This window comes from Chiloscyllium punctatum, chromosome 25 (assembly GCF_047496795.1).
Source record: "Chiloscyllium punctatum isolate Juve2018m chromosome 25, sChiPun1.3, whole genome shotgun sequence".
NCBI lineage: Eukaryota > Metazoa > Chordata > Chondrichthyes > Orectolobiformes > Hemiscylliidae > Chiloscyllium > Chiloscyllium punctatum.
The window spans coordinates 86,765,820-86,787,270 of NC_092763.1; the positions used below are offsets into that span (position 1 = coordinate 86,765,820).

Here is a 21,451-nt window from a genome sequence, read left to right on the forward strand (position 1 = left end):
TCTCCCTCTCCCTCCCTCACTCTCTCCATTTATTTTTCCCTCTCCCTCTACACTCACTCCATTTATTTCTCCTTCTCCCACACTCCATTTATTTCTTCCTCTCTCACTCTCTCTCCATTTATTTCTCCCCTCTCCCTCCCTCACTCTCTCCATTTATTTTTCCCTCTCCCTCTCTCACTCTCTCCATTTATTTCTCCCTCTCCGTTTCTCACTCTCTCCATTTATTTCTCCCTCTCCCTCTCTCTCTCTCCAATCATTTCTCCTTCTCTCTCACACTCCATTTATTTCTTCCTCTCTCACTCTCTTCATTTAATTCTCCTTCCTCTCCTCACTCTCTCCATTTATTTCTCCATCTCCCTCATGCACTCTCTCCATTTATTTCTCCCTCTCGCTTACTCACTCTCTCCATTTACATCTCCCCTCCCTCACTCACTCTCTCCATTTATTTCTCCTTCTCTCACACTCTCCATTTAATTTCTTCATCTCTCACTCTCTTCATTTAATTCTCCTTCCCTCTCCCTCACTCTCTCCATTTATTTCTCCCTCTCCCTCACTCACACTCTCCATTTATTTCTCCCTCCCGCACTCTCTCCATTTGTTTCTCCCTCTTCCTGTCTCACTCTCTCCATTTATTTCTCCCCCTCCCTCATTCACTCTCTCCATTTATTTCTCCCTCTCCCTTACTCACTCTCTCCATTTATTTCTCCCTCTCCCTCTCTCACTCTCTTCATTTATATCTCCTTCTCCCTCTCTTAATTTATTTTTCTCTCTCCCTCCCTCACACTCTCCATTTATTTCTCCCTCTCCCTCTCTCACTCACACCATTTATTTCTCCCTCTCCGTTTCTCACTCTCTCCATTTATTTCTCCCTCTCCCTCTCTCACTCTCTCCATTTATTTCTCCCTCTCCCTCTCACACTCTCTCCATTTATTTCTCCCTCTCTGTCCCTCCATTTATTTCACCCGCTCCCTCCCTCACTCTCTCCATTTATTTCTCCCACTCCCTCCCTCATTCTCTCTATTTATGTCTTCCTCTCCCTCCCTCACTCTCTCCATTTATTTCTCCCTCTCTCACTCTCTCCATTCTTTCTCCCTCTCCCTCACTCTCTCAATTTATGTCTGCCTCTTCCTCTCTCACTCTCTCCATTTATTTCTCCCTCTCCCTCCCTCACTCTCTCCATTTATTTTTCCCTCTCCCTCTCTCACTCACTCCATTTATTTCTCCTTCTCTCACACTCCATTTATTTCTTCCTCTCTCACTCTCTCCATTTATTTCTCCCTCTCCCTCCCTCACTCTCTCCATTTATTTTTCCTCTCCCTCTCTCACTCTCTCCATTTATTTCTCCCTCTCCGTTTCTCACTCTCTCCATTTATTTCTCCCTCTCCCTCTCTCTCTCTCCAATCATTTCTCCTTCTCTCACACTCCATTTATTTCTTCCTCTCTCACTCTCTTCATTTAATTCTCCTTCCCTCTCCCTCACTCTCTCCATTTATTTCTCCATCTCCCTCATGCACTCTCTCCATTTATTTCTCCCTCTCGCTTACTCACTCTCTCCATTTACATCTCCCCTCCCTCACTCACTCTCTCCATTTATTTCTCCATCCCGCACTCTCTCCATTTGTTCCTCCCTCTTCCTGTCTCACTCTCTCCATTTATTTCTCCCTCTCCGTCTCACTCTCTCCTTTTTTGTCCCTCTACCTCTCCCACTCTCTCCATTTATTTCCCCGCTCCCTTACTCACTCTCTCCATTTATTTCTCCCTCTCCCTCTCTCACTCTCGTCATTTATATCTCCTTCACCCTCTCTCACTCTCTCCATTTATTTTTTCTCTCTCCCTCCCTCACACTCTCCATTTATTTCTCCCTCTCCCTCTCTCACTCACACCAGTTATTTCTCCCTCTCTCACACTCTCCATTTGTTTCTTCCTCTCCCTCTCTCACTCACACCATTTATTTCTCCCTCTCTCACTCTCTCCATTAATTTCTTCCCTCTCCCTCTCTCACTCACACCATTTATTTCTCTCTCTCTCACTCTCTACATTTAATTCTCCCCCCCTCTACCTCACTCTCTCCATTTATTTCTCCCTCTCCCTCCCTCACTCTCTCCATTTGTTTCTCCCTCTACTTCTCTCACTCTCCCCATTTATTTCTCCCCATCCCTCATTCACTCTCTCCATTTATTTCTCCCTCTCCCTCTCTCACACCATTTATTTCTCCCTCTCTCCATTTATTTTTCCCTCTCCGTCCTCACTCTCTCCTTTTATTTCTCTCTCTCTCACTCTCTCCATTTATTTCTCCCTCTCCGTTTCTCACTCTCTCCATTTATTTCCCCCTCTCCCTCCCTCACTCTCTCCATTTATTTCTCACTCTCTCCATTTATTTCTCCCTCTCCCTCTCTCACTCTCACCATTTATTCCAGCCCCTCCCTCAATCACTCTCTCCATTTATTTGTCCCTCTCCCTCCCTCACTCTCTCCATTTTTCTCTCCCTCCCACACTCTCTGCATTTCTTTCTCCCTCTCCCTCTCTCACTCACTCCATTTATTCTCCTTCTCTCACACTCTCCATTTATTTCTTCTCTCTCACTCTCTTCATTAAATTCTCCTTCCCTCTCCCTCACTCTCCATTTATTTCTCCATCTCCCTCATTCACTCTCTCCATTTATTTCTCCCTCTCCCTCACTCACTCTCTCCATTTATTTCTCCCTCCCTCACTCTCTCCATTTGTTTCTCCCTCTACCTGTCTCACTCTCGCGATTTATTTCTCCCCCTCCCTCATTCACTCTCTCCATTTATTTCTCCCTCTCCGTTTCTCACTCTCTCCATTTATTTCTCCCTCTCCCTCTCTCACTCTCTCCATTAATTTCTCCATCTCCCTCACTCACTCTCTCCATTTATGTCTCCCTCTCCCTCCCTCACTCTCTCCATTTATTTCTCCCTCTCTCACTCTCTCCATTATTTCTCCCTCTCCCTCACTCTCTCCATTTGTGTCTGCCTCTTCCTCTCTCACTCTCTCCATTTATTTCTCCCTCTCCCTCTCTCACTCACTTCCATTTATTTCTGCTTCTCTCACTCTCTTCATTTAATTCTCCTTCCCTCTCCCTCACTCTCTCCATTTATTTCTCCCTCTCGCTTACTCACTCTCTCCATTTACTTCTCCCCTCCCTCACTCACTCTCTCCATTTATTTCTCCATCCCGCACTCTCTCCATTTGTTCCTCCCTCTTCCTGTCTCACTCTCTCCATTTATTTTCTCCCTCTCCCTGTCTCACTCTCTCCTTTTTTGTCCCTCCAACTCTCTCACTCTCTCCACCTATTTCCCCCGCTCCCTTACTCACTCTCTCCATTTATTTCTCCCTCTCCCTCTCACGTCATTTATATCTCCTTCACCCTCTCTCACTCTCTCTATTTATTTTTCTCTCTCCCTCCCTCACACTCTCCATTTATTTCTCCCTCTCCCTCTCTCACTCACACCAGTTATTTCTCCCTCTCTCACTCTCTCCATTAATGTCTCCCTCTCCCTCTCTCACTCCCACCATTTATTTCTCTCTCCCTCACTCTCTCCATTTATTTCTCCATCTCCCTCACTCTCTCCATTTATTTCTCCCTCTCCCTTTCTCACTCTCTCCATTTATTTCTCCCTTTCCCTCTCTCACTCTCTCCATTTATTTCTCCCTCTCCCTCTCTCACTCTCTCCATTTGTGTCTCCCTCTCCCTCTCTCACTCTCTCCATGTATTTCTCCCTCTCCCTCTCTCACTCTCTCCATTTATTTCTCCCTCTCTCACTCTCTCCATTTATTTTTGCCCCTCCCTCATTCACTCTCTCTATTCATTCCTCCCTGTCCCTCACTCACTCTCTCCATTTATTTCTCCCTCTCCCTTTCTCACTCTCTCCATTTATTTCCCCCTCTCCCTCTCCCTCTCCATTTATTTCACCCTCTCCCTCTCTCAATTTATTTCTTCCTCTCCCTCTCTCACTCACACCATTTATTTCTCCCTCTCTGACTCTCTTCATTTAATTCTCCCTCTCTCTCCCTCACTCTCTCCATTTATTTCTCCATCTCCCTCACTCTCTCCATTTATTTCTCCCTCTCCCTTTCTCACTCTCTCCATTTATTTCTCCCTCTCCCTCTCTCACTCTCTCCATGTATTTCTCCCTCTCCCTCCCTCACTCTCTCCATTTCTCTCCCTCCCACACTCTCTGCATTTCTTTCTCCCACTCCCTCTCTCACTCACACTATTTATTTCTCCCTCTCTCACTCTTCCCATTTATTTCTCCCCCTCCCTCATTCACTCTCTCCATTTATTTCTCCCTCTCCCTCTCTCACTCTCTCCATTTATTCTCTCTCTCGCCCTAACTTTCTCCATATATTTCTCCCTCTCCCTCTCTCACTCTCTCCATTTATTTTTCCCTCTCCGTCCTCACTCTCTCCTTTTATTTCTCTCTCTCTCACTCTCTCCATTTATTTCTCCGTCTCCCTCCCTTAATCTCTCCATTTATTTCTCCCTCTCCCTCCCTCACTCTCTCCATTTATTTCTCACTCTCTCCATTTATTTCCCCCTCTCCCTCCCTCACTCTCTCCATTTATTTCTCACTCTCTCCATTTATTTGTCCCTCTCCCTCCCTCACTCTCTCCATTTTTCTCTCCCTCCCACACTCTCTGCATTTCTTTCTCCCTCTCCCTCTCTCACTCACTCCATTTATTTCTCCTTCTCTCACCCTCTCCATTTATTTCTTCCTCTCTCACTCTCTTCATTTAATTCTCCTTCCCTCTCCCTCACTCTCTCCATTTATTTCTCCATCTCCCTCATTCACGCTCTCCATTTATTTCTCCCTCTCCCTCACTCACTCTCTCATTTATTTCTCCCTCCCTCACTCCCTCACTCCCTCTATTTGTTTCTCCCTCTTCCTGTCTCACTCTCTCCATTTATTTCTCCCCCTCCCTCATTCACTCTCTCCATTTATTTCTCCCTCTCCCTCATTCACTCTATCCATTTATTTCTCCCTCTCCCTCACTCACTCTCTCCATTTATTTCTCCCTCTCCCTCCCTCACTCTCTCCATTTGTTTCTCCCTCTACCTCTCTCACTCTCCCCATTTATTTCTCCCCCTCCCTCATTCACTCTCTCCATTTATTTCTCCGTCTCCCTCTCTCACTCACACCATTTATTTCTCCCTCTCTCACTCTCTCCATTTATTTCTCTCTCTCTCGCCCTAACTCTCTCCATATATTTCTCCCTCTCCCTCTCTCACTCTCTCCATTTATTTTTCCTCTCCGTCCTCACTCTCTCCTTTGATTTCTCGCTCTCTCACTCTCTCCATTTATTTTTCCCTCTCCGTCCTCACTCTCTCCTTTTATTTCTCTCTCTCTCACTCTCTCCATTTATTTCTCCGTCTCCCTCCCTTAATCTCTCCATTTATTTCTCCTTCTCCCTCCCTCACTCTCTCCATTTATTTCCCCCTCTCCCTCCCTCACTCTCTCCATTTATTTCTCACTCTCTCCATTTATTTCTCCCTCTCCCTCTCTCACTCTCTCCATTTATTTCAGCCCCTCCCTCAATCACTCTCTCCATTTATTTGTCCCTCTCCCTCCCTCACTCTCTCCATTTTTCCCTCCCTCCCACACTCTCTGCATTTCTTTCTCCCTCTCCCTCTCTCTCACTCCATTTATTTCTCCTTCTCTCACACTCTCCATTTATTTCTTCCTCTCTCACTCTCTTCATTTATTCTCCTTCCCTCTCCCTCACTCTCTCCATTTATTTCTCCATCTCCCTCATTCACTCTCTCCATTTATTTCTCCCTCTCCCTCACTCACGCTCTCCATTTATTTCTCCCTCCCTCACTCTCTCCATTTGTTTCTCCCTCTTCCTGTCTCACTCTCTCCATTTATTTCTCCCCCTCCCTCATTCACTCTCTCCATTTATTTCTCCCTCTCTCTTACTCACTCTCTCCATTTATTTCTCCCTCTACCTCTCTCACTCTCTTCATTTATTTCTCCTTCTCCCTCTCTCACTCTCTTCATTTATTTCTCCTTCTCCCTCTCTCAATTTATTTTTCTCTCTCCCTCCCTCACACTCTCCATTTATTTCTCCCTCTCCCTCTCTCACTCACACCATTTATTTCTCCCTCTCTCACTCTCTCCATTAATTTCTCCCACTCCCTCTCTCACTCACACCATTTATTTCTCCCTCTCTCACTCTCTTCATTTAATTCTCCCTCCCTCTCCCTCACTCTCTCCATTTATTTCTCCATCTCCCTCTCTCACTCTCTCCATTTATTTCTCCCTCTCCCTGTCTCACTCTCTCCTTTTTTTGTCCCTCTACCTCTCTCACTCTCTCCATTTATTTCCCCCGCTCCCTTACTCACTCCCTCCATTTATTTCTCCCTCTCCCTCTCGTCATTTATTTCTCCCTCTCCCTCTCTCACTCTCTCCATTTATTTCTCCCTCTCCCTCACACCATTTATTTCTCCCTGCCTTACTCTCTCCATTTATTTCTCCCTCTCCCTCTCACACTCTCCATTTATTTCTCCCTCTCTGTCCCTCCATTTATTTCACCCGCTCCCTCCCTCACTCTCTCCATTTATTTCTCCCTCTCCCTCTCTCACTCACTCCATTTATTTCTCCCTCTCCCTCTCTCACTCACTCCATTTATTTCTCCCTCTCCCTCTCTCACTCACTCCATTTATTTCTCCTTCTCTCACACTCCATTTATTTCTTCCTCTCTCACTCTCTTCATTTAATTCTCATTCCCTCTCCCTCACTCTCTCCATTTACTTCTCCCTCTCCCTCTCTCACTCTCTCTATTTATTTTTCTCTCTCCCTCCCTCACTCTCTCCATTTGTTTCTCCCTCTACCTCTCTGACTCTCCCCATTTATTTCTCCCCCTCCTTCATTCACTCTCTCCATTTATTTTTCCCTCTCCGTCCTCACTCTCTCCTTTTATTTCTCTCTCTCTCACTCTCTCCATTTATTTCTCCGTCTCCCTCCCTCACTCTCTCCCTTTGCCCCTCCCCCTCCCTCTCGGTGTTATTGCGCATGCGTTCCTCCTGTAGCCGGCAAGATGGCGGATGGCGGGATGTCTCTGAAGGGTCTTCGGGCCCAGCGCGGTAAGGGCCTTACCCCCGGGGGGTGCGCCTCTTGGCGGAGCCCCCTGTCCCTTGGGTGGGGGTCGGAGGGTGTCATGGGGCTGCGCAGCCCCTTGTGAGTCTTTGTGTGAACCCGGGGCCGGCCCGTGGGGGGGGGGGTGTCGGCTGCTGTGATGATGGGGCCTGAGTCTGAGCTGATTGACAGAGGAACCCCCTCCCCCTCCACCTCCCCCATTCCCCCCTCCCCCTCTTCCCCCCCCTCCCCCTCTTCCCCCCCCTCCCCCTCTTCCCCCCCTCCCCCTCTTCCCCCCCCTCCCCCTCTTCCCCCCCCTCCCCCTCTTCCCCCCCCTCCCTCTTCCCCCCCCCTCCCTCTTCCCCCCCCTCCCTCTTCCCCCCCCCCTCCCTCTTCCCCCCCCCTCCCTCTTCCCCCCCCCTCCCTCTTCCCCCCCCCTCCCTCTTCCTTCCCCCCCCTCCCTCTTCCCCCCCCCTCCCTCTTCCCCCCCCCTCCCTCTTCCCCCCCCCTCCCTCTTCCCCCCCCCTCCCTCTTCCCCCCCCCTCCCTCTTCCCCCCCCCTCCCTCTTCCCCCCCCCTCCCTCTTCCCCCCCCCCTCCCTCTTTCCCCCCCCCTCCCTCTTCCCCCCCCCTCCCTCTTCCCCCCCCCCTCCCTCTTCCCCCCCCCCTCCCTCTTCCCCCCCCCCTCCCTCTTCCCCCCCCCCTCCCTCTTCCCCCCCCCCTCCCTCTTCCCCCCCCCTCCCTCTTCCCCCCCCCTCCCTCTTCCCCCCCCCTCCCTCTTCCCCCCCCCCTCCCTCTTCCCCCCCCCCCCTCCCTCTTCCCCCCCCCCTCCCTCTTCCCCCCCCCCTCCCTCTTCCCCCCCCCTCCCTCTTCCCCCCCCCTCCCTCTTCCCCCCCCCCTCCCTCTTCCCCCCCCCCTCCCTCTTCCCCCCCCCCTCCCTCTTCCCCCCCCCCTCCCTCTTCCCCCCCCCTCCCTCTTCCCCCCCCCCTCCCTCTTCCCCCCCCCTCCCTCTTCCCCCCCCCTCCCTCTTCCCCCCCCCTCCCTCTTCCCCCCCCCTCCCTCTTCCCCCCCCCTCCCTCTTCCCCCCCCCTCCCTCTTCCCCCCCCCTCCCTCTTCCCCCCCCCCTCCCTCTTCCCCCCCCCCTCCCTCTTCCCCCCCCCCTCCCTCTTCCCCCCCCCCTCCCTCTTCCCCCCCCCTCCCTCTTCCCCCCCCCTCCCTCTTCCCCCCCCCCCTCCCTCTTCCCCCCCCCCTCCCTCTTCCCCCCCCCCCTCCCTCTTCCCCCCCCCCCTCCCTCTTCCCCCCCCCCCTCCCTCTTCCCCCCCCCCCTCCCTCTTCCCCCCCCCCCTCCCTCTTCCCCCCCCCCCTCCCTCTTCCCCCCCCCCCTCCCTCTTCCCCCCCCCCCTCCCTCTTCCCCCCCCCCCTCCCTCTTCCCCCCCCCCTCCCTCTTCCCCCCCCCCCTCCCTCTTCCCCCCCCCCCTCCCTCTTCCCCCCCCCCCTCCCTCTTCCCCCCCCCCCTCCCTCTTCCCCCCCCCCTCCCTCTTCCCCCCCCCCCTCCCTCTTCCCCCCCCCCCTCCCTCTTCCCCCCCCCTCCCTCTTCCCCCCCCCTCCCTCTTCCCCCCTTCCCTTCCCTTCCCCTGCTGCCCTCCCTGTTCCCCCCCGTCACCCTCCCCCACTCCCCTCCCCCTCCCCCTCCCCCTCCCCCTCCCCCTCCCCCTCCCCCACTCCCCTCCCCCTCCCCCTCCCCCACTCCCCTCCCCCTCCCCCACTCCCCTCCCCCACTCCCCTCCCCCACTCCCCTCCCCCACTCCCCTCCCCCACTCCCCTCCCCCTCCCCCTCCCCCTCCCCCTCCCCCTCCCCCACTCCCCTCCCCCACTCCCCTCCCCTCCCCCTCCCCCACTCCCCTCCCCTCCCCCTCCCTCCCTCCCTCACCCCGTCCCTCTGGGTGACAATTGAGTGTGCTCCCTTTTCTAGGAGATGAGTGTTACCCGGGGTTTTTCTCCCCATCCCCATGCTCTGTGCATATGTGAATGACCCTTTTGCAAGTTCTGTGTGGTACAGGGGGAGAGAGTTTAAAATTTCATAGCAACATTTTAGCACCATGAGGAACTTTAGGTGATAGAGCAACAGTTACTGTTGGGAGGAAATGAGGGCCATTGTCAAAAATAACCCGAGGAGAATTCGGATTTTTTTTTAACGTTCAGCTTAACTGGAGTGTGCTAGCTGGGAAGATTCTTAATAAATTTCCAAAGGTCAGTGTTTTGAAAGTGGCATATTTGCATGGAAGGAGTAAATGACTACGATTAATTGGATAGATCATTCAAAGATCTGGCACCAGTATATCAGGGAAATGGTCCCCTCCTGTGCTGTATCACTTAATGACGAAACCCTGCAGATAGCTGTGAATGATTAGCATTCACCACAAATACTCTTGAACTAGCAATGAATGAAGTTTTGTTTTTAAAAGAAAAGTGCAGGAAGTAAAAATGTTAATCAGAATGTCAAGTCTGTGCTAGAAATTCTGTTGGGGGATGATGTTGAGGAGGAGAACAGGTTTATGATGTGGTTGGAGATCTTGTGCTGAATCTTGGGACATTAACCAGACTTCATCTTTCTAAAGCTGTGTTTGGCCTTGCCAGAAACTGCCTGAGTGTTATGGGCACGCAAGCATACTGTTCTACTTTATTCAAATGTTGCATTCTTCCTTGCAAACTGCAGTGATTGGATTATTCTAATTTTAATCAACTTGGTGTCTCTTAGTTTCTGAATGTTTGGTATTCTGTGTAAGATCTTTTGAACTGTTAGTTCAACATACGTGTCAGCGAAGTATTGTCTGAGAGATTCAACAGCTGTCTTACCCAAGGGGGTTTCCTCTATACATTTTGCCAGTTGTGTGAGTTCACATCATAGTCTGATGTATGGAAAGCTTTGCAGAGTTTGAGGTACCGATTCTGGTTCTATCGATCAGATTTTACAAGTGATTGAAATATATATCTCAGTGCCACAGCTTGTTTTACAATTACACTTGTCCCTTCCTGCCTGTATTAACCAATCTTCTGTATAAGACGTGAAAAACAGCTGTGAATATGTCAGCGTTATGTTCATTGGGGATTTAGGATCTTGCGTGTTTCCTGTTGAGAAAAAATGAAAGGAAAAAGCACTGATTGCATTGGCTGAAACTTAAGAGATCAATACTACAAGAAAAATTAATAATTCAACAAACATTTAAAATACTGCAGCATAGGAATATACCCTTTAGACCACTATCTGTGGTGACCACCACCACCTCAAGGACACTTAGGGACAGGCAATAAATGCTGGTCAACTAGCACTATCCACATCCCCTAAACATAGAACAGTACAGCATTAGAACGGCCCAGCATGTTTATGCTGACCATGCTGCCATTCGAAACAAATCCCATCTGCCATACCCCTCCATTTGCTGCCTCTTCATGTCTGTCTAAATACCTGTTAAACATGGCTAACACATGCTTCGATCATTTGTCTAAACATTGTGTTCCAGACACCAACGTCCCTCTATGTAAAATAAAAATTTGCCATGCATATCTCCTTTCAACATTCCCCCTCATCTTAAACCTATACCTGCTAGTATTTGACATTTCAATCCTGGAAAAGACACAGACTATCTACGCAATCCATGCCTCCATAATTTTATACTTCTTAGCCTCTGCTGTAATGAAAACAATCCAAGTTTGTCCAACCTGTGGAGAGGACATGGAAGGTATAGAATGTGAGTAAATAGATGGTGACATCTTCAAAAATGTTCATATTACAAATGAGGAGGTGCTGGATGTCTTAAAATGCATAAAAGTGGATAAATCCCCTGGATCTGTGGAAGCTAGGGAAGTGATTGCTGGGCCCTTTGCTGAGATAGTTGGATTATCGATAGTCACAGGTGAGGTGCCGGAAGACTGAAGGTTGACTAATGTGGTGCCACTGTTTAAGAAAGGTGTTAAGAAAAAGCCAGGGAACTATAGACCGGTGAGCCTGACATCAGTGGTGCAGGGGGTCCTGGGGAACAGGATTTACACGTATTTGGAAAGGCAAATCTGATTAGGAATAATCAACATGGCTTTGTGCATGGGAAATCATGTCTCACTGTCTTGATTGTCTTCGTTATTTCTTCAAAAACCTCAATGGATGAGGGAAGATCTATATGGAATTCAGTAAGGCATTTGACAAGGTTCCCCATGGGAGACTGGCTAGCAAGGTTAAATCACATAGAATACAGGGAGAACTAGCCATTCAGAATTGGCTCAAAGTTAGAAGACAGAGGGTGGTGGTGGAAGGTTGTTTTTCACACTGGACACCTGTGACAAGTGGTGTGCCACAAGGATCAGTGCTGGGTCCTTGGGGTACCTCAGTACAACAGGATCTTGATCAGATGGGCCAATGGGCTGTGTAGAGAGGTGCTGAATTTTGGAAAGGCAAATCAGGGCAGGACTTAAACACTTAATGGGGCTAAATTAATTTAGGATATCTGGTCAGCATGGACAAGTTGGACCAAAGTGTCAGTTTTCATGCTGTGTATTTCTCTGACTCAACCCTACAGTGCAGAAGAGACCATTTGGCCCATTGAGACTGCATTGACCCTCATCAATCCCTGTAATCCTGCATTTCCCATTGCTAACCCACCTAGCCTGTACGTCCGAGGGCAATTTAGCATGATCAATCCACGTAACCTGCACAAATTTGGACTGTGGAAGGAAATCAGAGCACCGGGACGAAACCTACGCAAACGCAGGGAGAATGTGCAAACTCCACAAAGTCGCCCGAAGATAGCAGGCGGCACGGTGGCCCTGTGGTTAGCACTGCTGCCTCACAGCGCCAGAGACCCGGGTTCAGTTCCCACCCCAGGCAACTGACTGTGTGGAGTTTGCACATTCTCCCCGTGTCTGCATGGGTTTCCTCCGGCTGCTCCGGTTTCTTCCCACAGTCCAAAAATGTGCAGGTCAGGTGAATTGGCTAAATTGTCCGTAGTGTTAGGTGCATTAGTCAGGGGTAAATATGGGGGGGTGAGTTTCTCTTCGGAGGGTCGGTGTGGACTTGTTGGGCCGAAGGGCCTAAAAAGATGGAATCATATCCAGGACCCTGGCTCTAAGAGGCAAATTCTCCACCACAGAAGGCTGTGGAGACAAGTCGCTGAATATGTTTAAGAAATAAGTAGACTTCTAGAAGTTAAAGTTGCCATGAAATATGGAAAGAGAGCAGGGGTATGGTATTTACAGGATCAGCCATGACCACAATGAGTGATAGAACGGGCTTGATGTGCTGAATGGCCCACTCTTTCTATGTTTTCCTTTAGTCATGTTGCAGTTCTTACCTGGATTTTGTTTTTTACGGTTATTTACTTCAACTCAGTTATAATGCTTTTCATTTTCCATTGTGTTACTGTGTACCTATCCAAAGTCCACAATAAGCAGATAATGGCACAAACCATGTAATAATAATCAATTGTTTGATTGAGAAAAAGATCATGACAACAGAATGTACCTGGTAAAGAATGTAAGCTAGGGGCTTTGGGCATTTTGTCATATGCCTGTAAGCTGTGCTCTCTTTTTAATATGGCCGTGCTAAACCAGTCCTCCAGAGAAATGTTCCTCCTAGACAATAGTATTGTCTCCTGCATCGACAAACAGTGAACTGAGTATTCGCATCAAGTGGTGTATAGTACAGACTCAATCCTGATCAAATCTTGCTCGGTTGTATCATAAAAATTCATCCCTGACCGCTCGAACAACTTCGCATTGCATTTTCATCCCAATATTGGGCTTTGTCTACGGTCATCCTACATTGCAAGTTTGTTCTCATTGTTTTATGTTCTTGTTCAGTAAATGCAAATCATCAAAGCCAAGTGATAGCCTCCTCACTTTCAGTTTACTGTCAGTGCTGAGCTGCTAGTTTGCATTAACTATATAAATGTAGTTTGACTTCCAGGGTGTATATTGCCATGATACAATGGAGAACAGGTCTGCGAGTCTTCCTTTACATCAGACTCAATTCAGGTCTTTGTCTGATTCACAAATACAAGTTTAGCATTAGTTTAAAAAGCATTATTTCTAAGTGCCTCAAAACTATCCAAAATTTGTATGTTGATTTAGGGAAAAAAAACTATGAATTGCTGGAAATACTCAGCAGGTTAGACAGCAGCTGTGGAGAGAGAAACAGAATTAATGTTTCAGATAAATGATCTTTCATTAGAATCCTAATAAGGAGTTGCAGCTTTCCCAGTGGTGCTCTGTGATTCTAAAACCATAAGGTTTCTGGTTCACTGTGTGAAGGGACTCATCAACTTAGAACTAATGTTGAATTTTCAATGCTGGTAAAGAAATGAACATTTGTAGCTAAAGCTGGTGTCTGAGGTGGAGAAGCTGTGGGCCAAAGGGCATTTCAGAAATGTAAGGGAGGAGGAATCAATGCTTGCCACAAGCTTTCAGCATCTCTAATTATCTCAACATGCAATGACAAGAATTTGGATTGGAATTATCAAGGTTGAGGTAGTGAGATGGAAAAGAAACAACATCAATTGTAGGTAGAAAGTTCAGAAATGAAATGAAGGACTGGATTGACGAATCTATGAGGAATTAAAAATGCACATGATGCTGCTGTATAGTCCTATGGACAGAAATTAAGTCTATAGAAAGAGTCTCACTTAGTGCTTTTCCAAAGTTTGCTTGTGAATAAGAAAATGAACAGACAGATTGGAATGTAGATGGTGTAATAATGTCATGAAAAATCTTGTGCTGCCGCACTATTCATTGCTGCTGCTTCTGATAATTTTCCAATTTCGTAACACCAAATCTGAGAGGACAGTTGTGGCACAGTTGTAGTGTTGCTACCTCCGTGACATAGAAGCATAAGTTAGGCCACTCAGCTAATCGAGTCTGCTCCACCATTCAATCATGGCTGATAAGTTTCTCAACCCCACTCTCCCTGTAACCCTTGATACCCTTGACAATCAACATAGAACATTACAGTGCCGTACAGACCCTTCGGCCCTCGATGTTGCGCCGACCTGTGGAACCAAACTGAAGCCCATCTAACCTACACTATTCCATTATCGTCCATATGCCTATCCAATGACTGTTTAAATACCCTTAAAGTTTGTGAGTCTACTAGTGTTGCAGGCAGGGCACATTCCTACTACTTTGAGTAAAGAAACTACCTCGGACATATGTCCCATATCTATCACCCCTCAATTTAAAGTTATGCCCCCTCGTGCTAGCCATCACCATCTGAGGAAAAGGCTCTCACTGTCCACCCTATTAATCCTCTGTCTCAATTAAGTCACCTCTCAACCACCTTCTCTCCAATGAAAACAGCCTCTAGTCCCTCAGTCTTTCCTCGTAAGACCTTCCCTCCATACTAGGCAACATCCTAGTAAATTTCCTTGAACCCTTTCCAGAGCTTCCACATCCTTCCTATAATGCAGTGACCAGAACTGTACACAATACAAAGTGTGGCCGCACCAGCGTTTTGGACAGCTGCATCAAGAACCTATCTATCTCTGTCTTAAATATTCTGAATGACCTGGCCTCCACAGCCTTCTGTGGCAGTGAATTCCATAGACTCTGGCTGAAGAAGTTTTTCCTTATCTCCATTCTAAATGGTCTTCCCTTTCTTCTAAGGTTGTGCCCTCAGGTCTTTCCTACCAATGGGGATACCTTTCCAAAATCCACTCTGTCCAGGCCATTCAGTATTCTATTAGTTTCAATTAGCCCCTCTCCCCATCTCCAACCTTCTAAACTGCATTGAGTATAGTCCCAGAGTCCTCAAACATTCCTCATGTTAAGCTTTTCATTCCTGGGACCATTCTCGTAGACCTCCTCAACACGTCCAAGGCTGTTTCATCCTTCCTGAGATATGGGGTCCAAAACTGCATATAGTACTCCAAATATAGTCTGTCCAGAGCCTCAGAAGCACGTCCCCATATTCAAGTTCTCTCAAAATAAATGCCAACATTGCATTTGCCTACCTAACTACTGACTCCAGCTGCAAGTTTACTGTAAGACTTGCATCGTGCTCATTTCCTCGTGATGTTCTATCTGTCCTTTCAGAATTGGAGCCCTTTAGAGCAATCTTGGTCTAACGGTTTACCCTTACTTCATGCTGATTTGTCCTCCTGCTTAAAGGGCTACCATATTGCTCGGCTTAGCACAGCTTCAGTGCTGGCTACTACCAAAAGATTCCAGCTAGAGTCAGAGTCATACAGCACGGAAACGCTCCCATTGGTCCAACCAGTCCATGCCGAACATAATCCCAAACTAGATAGTCCTCCTGCCTGCACCTGGCCCATACCCCTCCAAACCTTTCCTATTCATGTATCCATCCAAATGTTTTTTAAGTGTTGTAGTTGTAAACGCATCGACCACTTCCTCAGGAAGTTCATTCAACACGTGAACCATCTGTGCAAAAACTTTCCACCTGTCTTTTTTTAAATCTCTCTCCTCTCACCTTAAAAATGTGCCTCTGTTCCTGATGAAGGGCTTTTGCCCGAAATGTCAATTTTCCTGCTCCTCGGATGCTGCCTGACCTACTGTGCTTTTCCAGCACCGCTCTAATCTAAACTCTGGTTTCCAGCATCTGCAGTCCTCACTTTTGTCCCCCTTTGAAAATGTGCCACCAGAGTCTTGAAATTCCCTATCTTAGAGTTTATGGTAGTTGTCTTCTCTCTATCTGTATCTCTCACTATAAACTTCAATCAGGTCACTCCCAACCTCTTACACTCCAGAGGAAGAAGTCGCAGTCTTTCTGTATAACTCAAACATTCCATCCCTGGCGACACCCTGGTAAATCTTTTCTGAACCCCTCTCCAGCTTGATAATATCCCTCCTATAACTGGGTGACCAGAACTAGATACAGTATTCCAGAACAAGCCTCACCAATGTCTTGTACAACCTCAACATAATATCCACACGTTTTGCTGAGGGCAAGCAGATAGCTCCTTCCCTTTTACAATTTGTTTTGTTCCCTCAGCTCCTTTTACTCTTGCAGTTTGGAATGTTTTGCCCATGTTCTGAACCATTTTCCTCACCACCCAATCAAATAATTCTCTGAAAATGTATATTTTACACTCCAGTAGTAAAATGTGTTTCTAGAATAATCATTTTAAGAACGTTATTCATGTTATTTCTTCATCTGCATATCTCATTGCCTTTTATCAGTAAAGGCAATGTTTCAAAATTTAGATAAGTCAAAGTGCACTTAGAGTCACAGCGATATACAGCACGGAAACAGACCTTTCGGTCCAACTCATCCATCATCACCAGATGCCCCAACCCAATCTAGTCCCACCTGCCAGCACCCAACCCATATCCCTCCAAAGCCTTCCTATTCATATACCCATCCAAATGACTTGTGAATGTTGCAGCCTCCACCAATTCCTCTGGCAGCTCATTCCATACACGTACCACACTCTGTGTGAAAACTTTGCCCCTTAGGTCTTTTTTATATCTTTCCCCCTCACCCTACACTTATGCCCTCTAGCTCTGGACTCCCCCATGCCAGGGAAAAGACCTTGCCTATTTATTCTATCTATGCCCCTCATGATGTTATAAACCTCTATAAGGTCATCCCTCAGCCTCCCGCACTCCAGGGAGAACAGCCCCAGCCTATTCAACCTCTCCCTAAAGCTCAAATCCTCCAACCCTGGCAACATCTTTGTGAGTCTTTCCGAACCAAGTTTCACAATATCCTTCCAATAGGAAAGGAGACCAGAATTGCAAGCGATATTCCAACAGTGGCCTAACCAAGCTGCTGGTATTTGATCAAAAATCATGATTCTCACACAGTTCGTGACTGAGTTGTTGCAGTTGTAAATCACAGGTATTATGGATTTTTAAGGACTTTCTGGGAAAGTCATAACTGTACCTAGATAACTTTGTACCCATGATGATGCCGTAAGTGGTAAGGTATAATCTTTTTAATGTAGGCATTGAGTGCATGTGACAATAAAGCAAATTCATTCATTCATTCATATTTGCATGCTAAATTGCCCACAGTGTTAGGTGCATTAGTCAGAGGGGAATGGGTCTGGGTGGGTCGGTGTGGACTGGTTGGGCCGAAAGGCCTGTTTCCACACTGTAGGGAATCTAAATTAATCTAAATAGGCATGAGTTATTAGGGTGGGGTATATATTCTGTTCAAATGTCTGTAAAGGCTGTTTCATTCACTCCCTGTTCACTTTGGTTTACTTTAGATTTGAGATGAGCTGAGCTGGTGTTTGGGGTGTTTGGGACCAGTGATATCATTCTATTAGTTTTAAAATAGTTGCAGTAAAGGATAGGCCTTGTATAAAATGTAAAGTTCTTAATTGGAGAATGAGACAGGAACTTTCAAGAATTGATCAGAGTAAACAGTTTGCAGGTAAAGGGATAAGTGGCACCTGGGAGGCTTTCAACTGAGATAATGAGAGTTCAGAAGCATTGTGTTCCTGTTAGAGTGAAGGGTAAGGCTGGTAAGAGTAGGGAACAATGGATGAACAAAGATATTGAGGGTATGGTCAGGCATAAGGAGGAATCATACATTGATTGTAGACAACTGAGATCAGGTGAATCTCTTGAAGAGCATAAGGGGTATGGGGGCGTTCTTGAGAGGGAAATCGGGAGTTCAAAACGGAGATATGAGATACCCTTGGCAGTTAAGGATAATCCGAAGAGATTCTACAAGTACATTAAGAGCAAAAGAGCAACTGGGAAGCAAATAGATCAATGAGGTTGTTCATGTGTGGAACCACAGAAGATGTGAGAAATACCAAATGAATATTTCATGTTAGTCTTTACACTAGATAAAGAAATGGCGGCTGGGGAACCCTGGAAAATATTGATGTCTTCAAAACAGTCCACAACACACAGGTGGACAAATCTCTGGGACCTGATGTGTGGGAAGTTAGGGAAGAAATTACAGGGCTTCTTGCAGAAATGTTTGTATCATCTACAGTCATGGGTGAGGTGCCACAGAATTGGAGGATGGCTAATGTGCTTTTATTTAAGAAAAGACTGTAAGGAGTAACCTGGGAAATATAGCCCTGTGAGTTTGACATCAGCAGCGGGTCAGTTATTGGAGGGGATTCTGAGAGAGAGGATTTACGTGCATTTAGAGGGGCAAGGATTGATCAGGGATAGCCAGCATGGCTTTGTGCATAGGAAATTGTCTCTCAAACTTGAGTACGTGTTTTGAGGACATAACCAAAAAGATTGAGGGCAGAGTGGTAAATGTTGTCTACGTGGATTGTAGTTAAGCCTTTGACAAGGTTCTGCATGGTAATTAGTAAAGTTAGATCACATGGGATTCAGGGAGAGCTTGCCAATTGGATGCAAAATTGGTTTGATGGTTGGAGACAGGGTGGTGGTGGTGGAGGGTTGTTTTTCAGACTAGAGGCCTGTGACCAGCAGTGCTTCGCAGGGGTCGGTACTGGATCCACTTTTGTTTGTCATATATGTAAACGATTTGGATAAGAATTTAAGTGGCATGATTAGTAAGCTTGTTGATGACACCAATATTGGTGTATAATGGACAGTGAAGAAGGTTATCTAAGATTATAAAGGGATCTTGATCAATTGGGCCTGTGGGCTGAGGAGTGGCAGATGGAGTTTAATTTGGATAAATGTGAGGTATTGCATTTTGATAAAACAAGGGCAGTTAATGGTAGGGCTCTGGACATGTATTGAACACAGAGACCTAGGGGTTCAGGTACATTGTTCTTTGAAAGTTGCATCACAGGTAGACAGGATGGTTAAGGCGTTTAGCACGATTCCCTTCATTGCTGAGACCATTGAGTATAGGAGTTGGGACACCATGTTGAGGTTGTACAGGATACTGGTAATGCCACTTTTCGAGTACTGTGTACAGTTTTGGTCACTCTGCTGTCAGAAGGATGTTCTTGAATTGGAAACGGTTTAGAAAAGATTTACTAGAATGTTGCTGAGACTGGAGGTTTTCAGTTGTAAGAGGCTTGATTGGCTGGGTCTTTATTTCCAGTGGCGAGTAGGAGGTTGAGGGATGGGCTTATAAAATCATGAGGGGCATAGATAAGGTGAATAGCAAAGGTCTTTTCCCGAGGTTGGGAGAGTTCAAAACTAGAGAGCATTTTTTAAGGGGAGAGGAGAAAAGATAGAAAAGGGCCCTGAGGGACAACTGTTTCACACAGGGTGGTTCATATGTGGAATGAATTGTTAGTGGAAATAGTATATGCAGGTACAACATTTTAAAAGACATTTGGTTGGATACGTGAAAAGGAAACATTTAGAAGGTATGGGCCAAGTGCAGGCAAGTGGGACTAGTTTAGTTTGGCAAGTGTGGTCAGCATGGGCGAGTTAGATTGAAGGGTCTGACTCACCTTTTAAATTGCTTGTTTCTCCACTGATCGGCCAATGATTTTGTCTGGTCCCACTTTGTTAGTTTCTAACATGCAAAGGTGTAAGTATGATGAATCACTGACATTCAGCACCACTGATAGAACATAGAAAAATGGATGTGTTGTCCCAGTAAAAATGGTGTCCTTCCTCATCTATATAGAACATAGAACATAGAAAAATACAGCGCAGTACAGGCCCTTCGGCCCTCGATGTTGCGCCGACCGAAGCCTACCTAACCTACACTAGCCCAATAACCTCCATATGCTTATCCAATGCCCGCTTAAATGACCATAAAGAGGGAGAGTCCACCACGGATACTGGCAGGGCATTCCATGAACTCTCAACCTGCTGAGTAAAGAAAACTGATGCAGCTAGTTGCAGCTAGTTCTTTGAATGTTAGTAAAAATATTCTGTCTGTTAGCATAATTGAATTCAAGAAAATAATGTCTATATTAAACATTTACCTGCTATCTGTCTAACAATGTTGCAGTTTCTACTACACATCACAGACAATTGTTTAAAGATGTGTCATTTTGTTTTGCATCAGGGATGGTGGCTTTTAGTATGAAACAGTTTTGCTTGTCTGTATGCAAGTGTTGCCATTATTCTGCCCCTTTTGAAATGAAAAAAATGTGAGAAAATAGGGAACCGTTGGATAGATGCTCCATGTCTTGAGCTGTTTATTTTGTTTCAATTTAGTTTATTCCATTTAGGTTCTGTTCTACCACATTAAATCATCGACTCCTTTCAACATCACAGGGCTTTCATCCTTATTGTGCTGTCTGTGCACGTCATTAAGGTCAGGTCCCATGCTTCCAAATTTTGCGCACACGTCAGTGTTCCCTCTGGCTAGCACCAATTTACAGTCTGCTTCAGGCAAGCCAGTAGTTGCACTAAATATGTGTTATCTATTATTAGTGTTAAGCAACATAGATAGCAAAGTGGTAATTAAGTGGTTTAAAAAATAACTTGATTGCCAAGTCATTTATATTGAGCAATTTTGAGTTAATAGTCTCTGACACTGAATTGGTATGGTTACAAAGCATATGAAGATTGATTGTGTTTCCTTGAGTTTAGATGGCTGAGATTTTTCTTTAGGTGTTTTAAGACTAGTATCAGATTTAATAGAGTCATGAAGAGAAGCTAGATCCAATGGAGAAATATAGAATGAAGCAATGTCAAATTAGAGTTGAGCTGTTCAGGAGTGAAGCAAAGAAACATTTCTTCACATTGAGGATATTGGAAATCTGCAATATGTTCCTTTAAAGCAGTTGTGTTCACTGGTGATTTCTGTTGGGGAAGGCTGTTGGGATGCAGGTGGATTGACAGAACAGTCTTGAGGGAGTCAGAGTGGCTCCTTCCTGCTCTGAAAGCACTGTTGTTCCATACGTGCCATGTCATCTGACATGCTCTGAGTTTACAACTAGGCAGTAGGATGACTGGTGCTGAGCAGTATATTCGCAGTCAGTACTTAAAACAAGAAATGCAAAATGATTTAAACCAATGGGTCAGACAGCATCCATGGAGAGAGAACAAGCTAATGTTTCAAGTCTACATGAGTCTTCATCACAGCAAGCTCTGATGAAGAACCTTCTAGACTCAACATTAGCTTGCTCTCCATGAAGGGCTTTTGTCCGAAACGTCGATTTCGAAGCTCCTTGGATGCTGCCTGAACTGCTGTGCTCTTCCAGCACCACTAATCCAGAATCTGGTTTCCAGCATCTGCAGTCATTGTTTTTACCTCTCTCTCCATGGTTACAGTCTTCCCTACTGTGACCTCTAAGACTTGTTGTTTTCGGTATAGATTCTAGTATCTGTAATTTGCTTCAACATAGTCAGTTACAAATTGTCTTTCTAAGAAGTCAACACCAAATTCTCCTTTCATGGAACCAATACCAAGCAATCCAGAGTGATGTTAAAAGGGAGAACTTAATTTTTGAGGTAGAGATCATGTATTTCCGATGGCGTTGTTGAATCTGGATTA

The 21,451-nt window shown here is 46.4% G+C and overlaps 1 protein-coding gene across 7 annotated transcripts in view; it reads left to right on the forward strand.

Annotated features, from left to right (window-relative positions):
• The first annotated feature begins 6,973 nt into the window (after window positions 1-6,973).
• Window positions 6,974-21,451, forward strand: part of map7d3 (MAP7 domain containing 3) — a 123,296-nt gene continuing 108,818 nt past the window's right edge. For all 7 annotated transcript variants that reach the window (XM_072595644.1, XM_072595639.1, XM_072595642.1 and 4 more), the window contains exon 1: window positions 6,974-7,102. In XM_072595644.1, coding sequence (XP_072451745.1) covers window positions 7,057-7,102 — 46 coding nt within the window. In that variant the 5' untranslated portion in view covers window positions 6,974-7,056. The remainder of the gene's footprint in view (window positions 7,103-21,451) is intronic.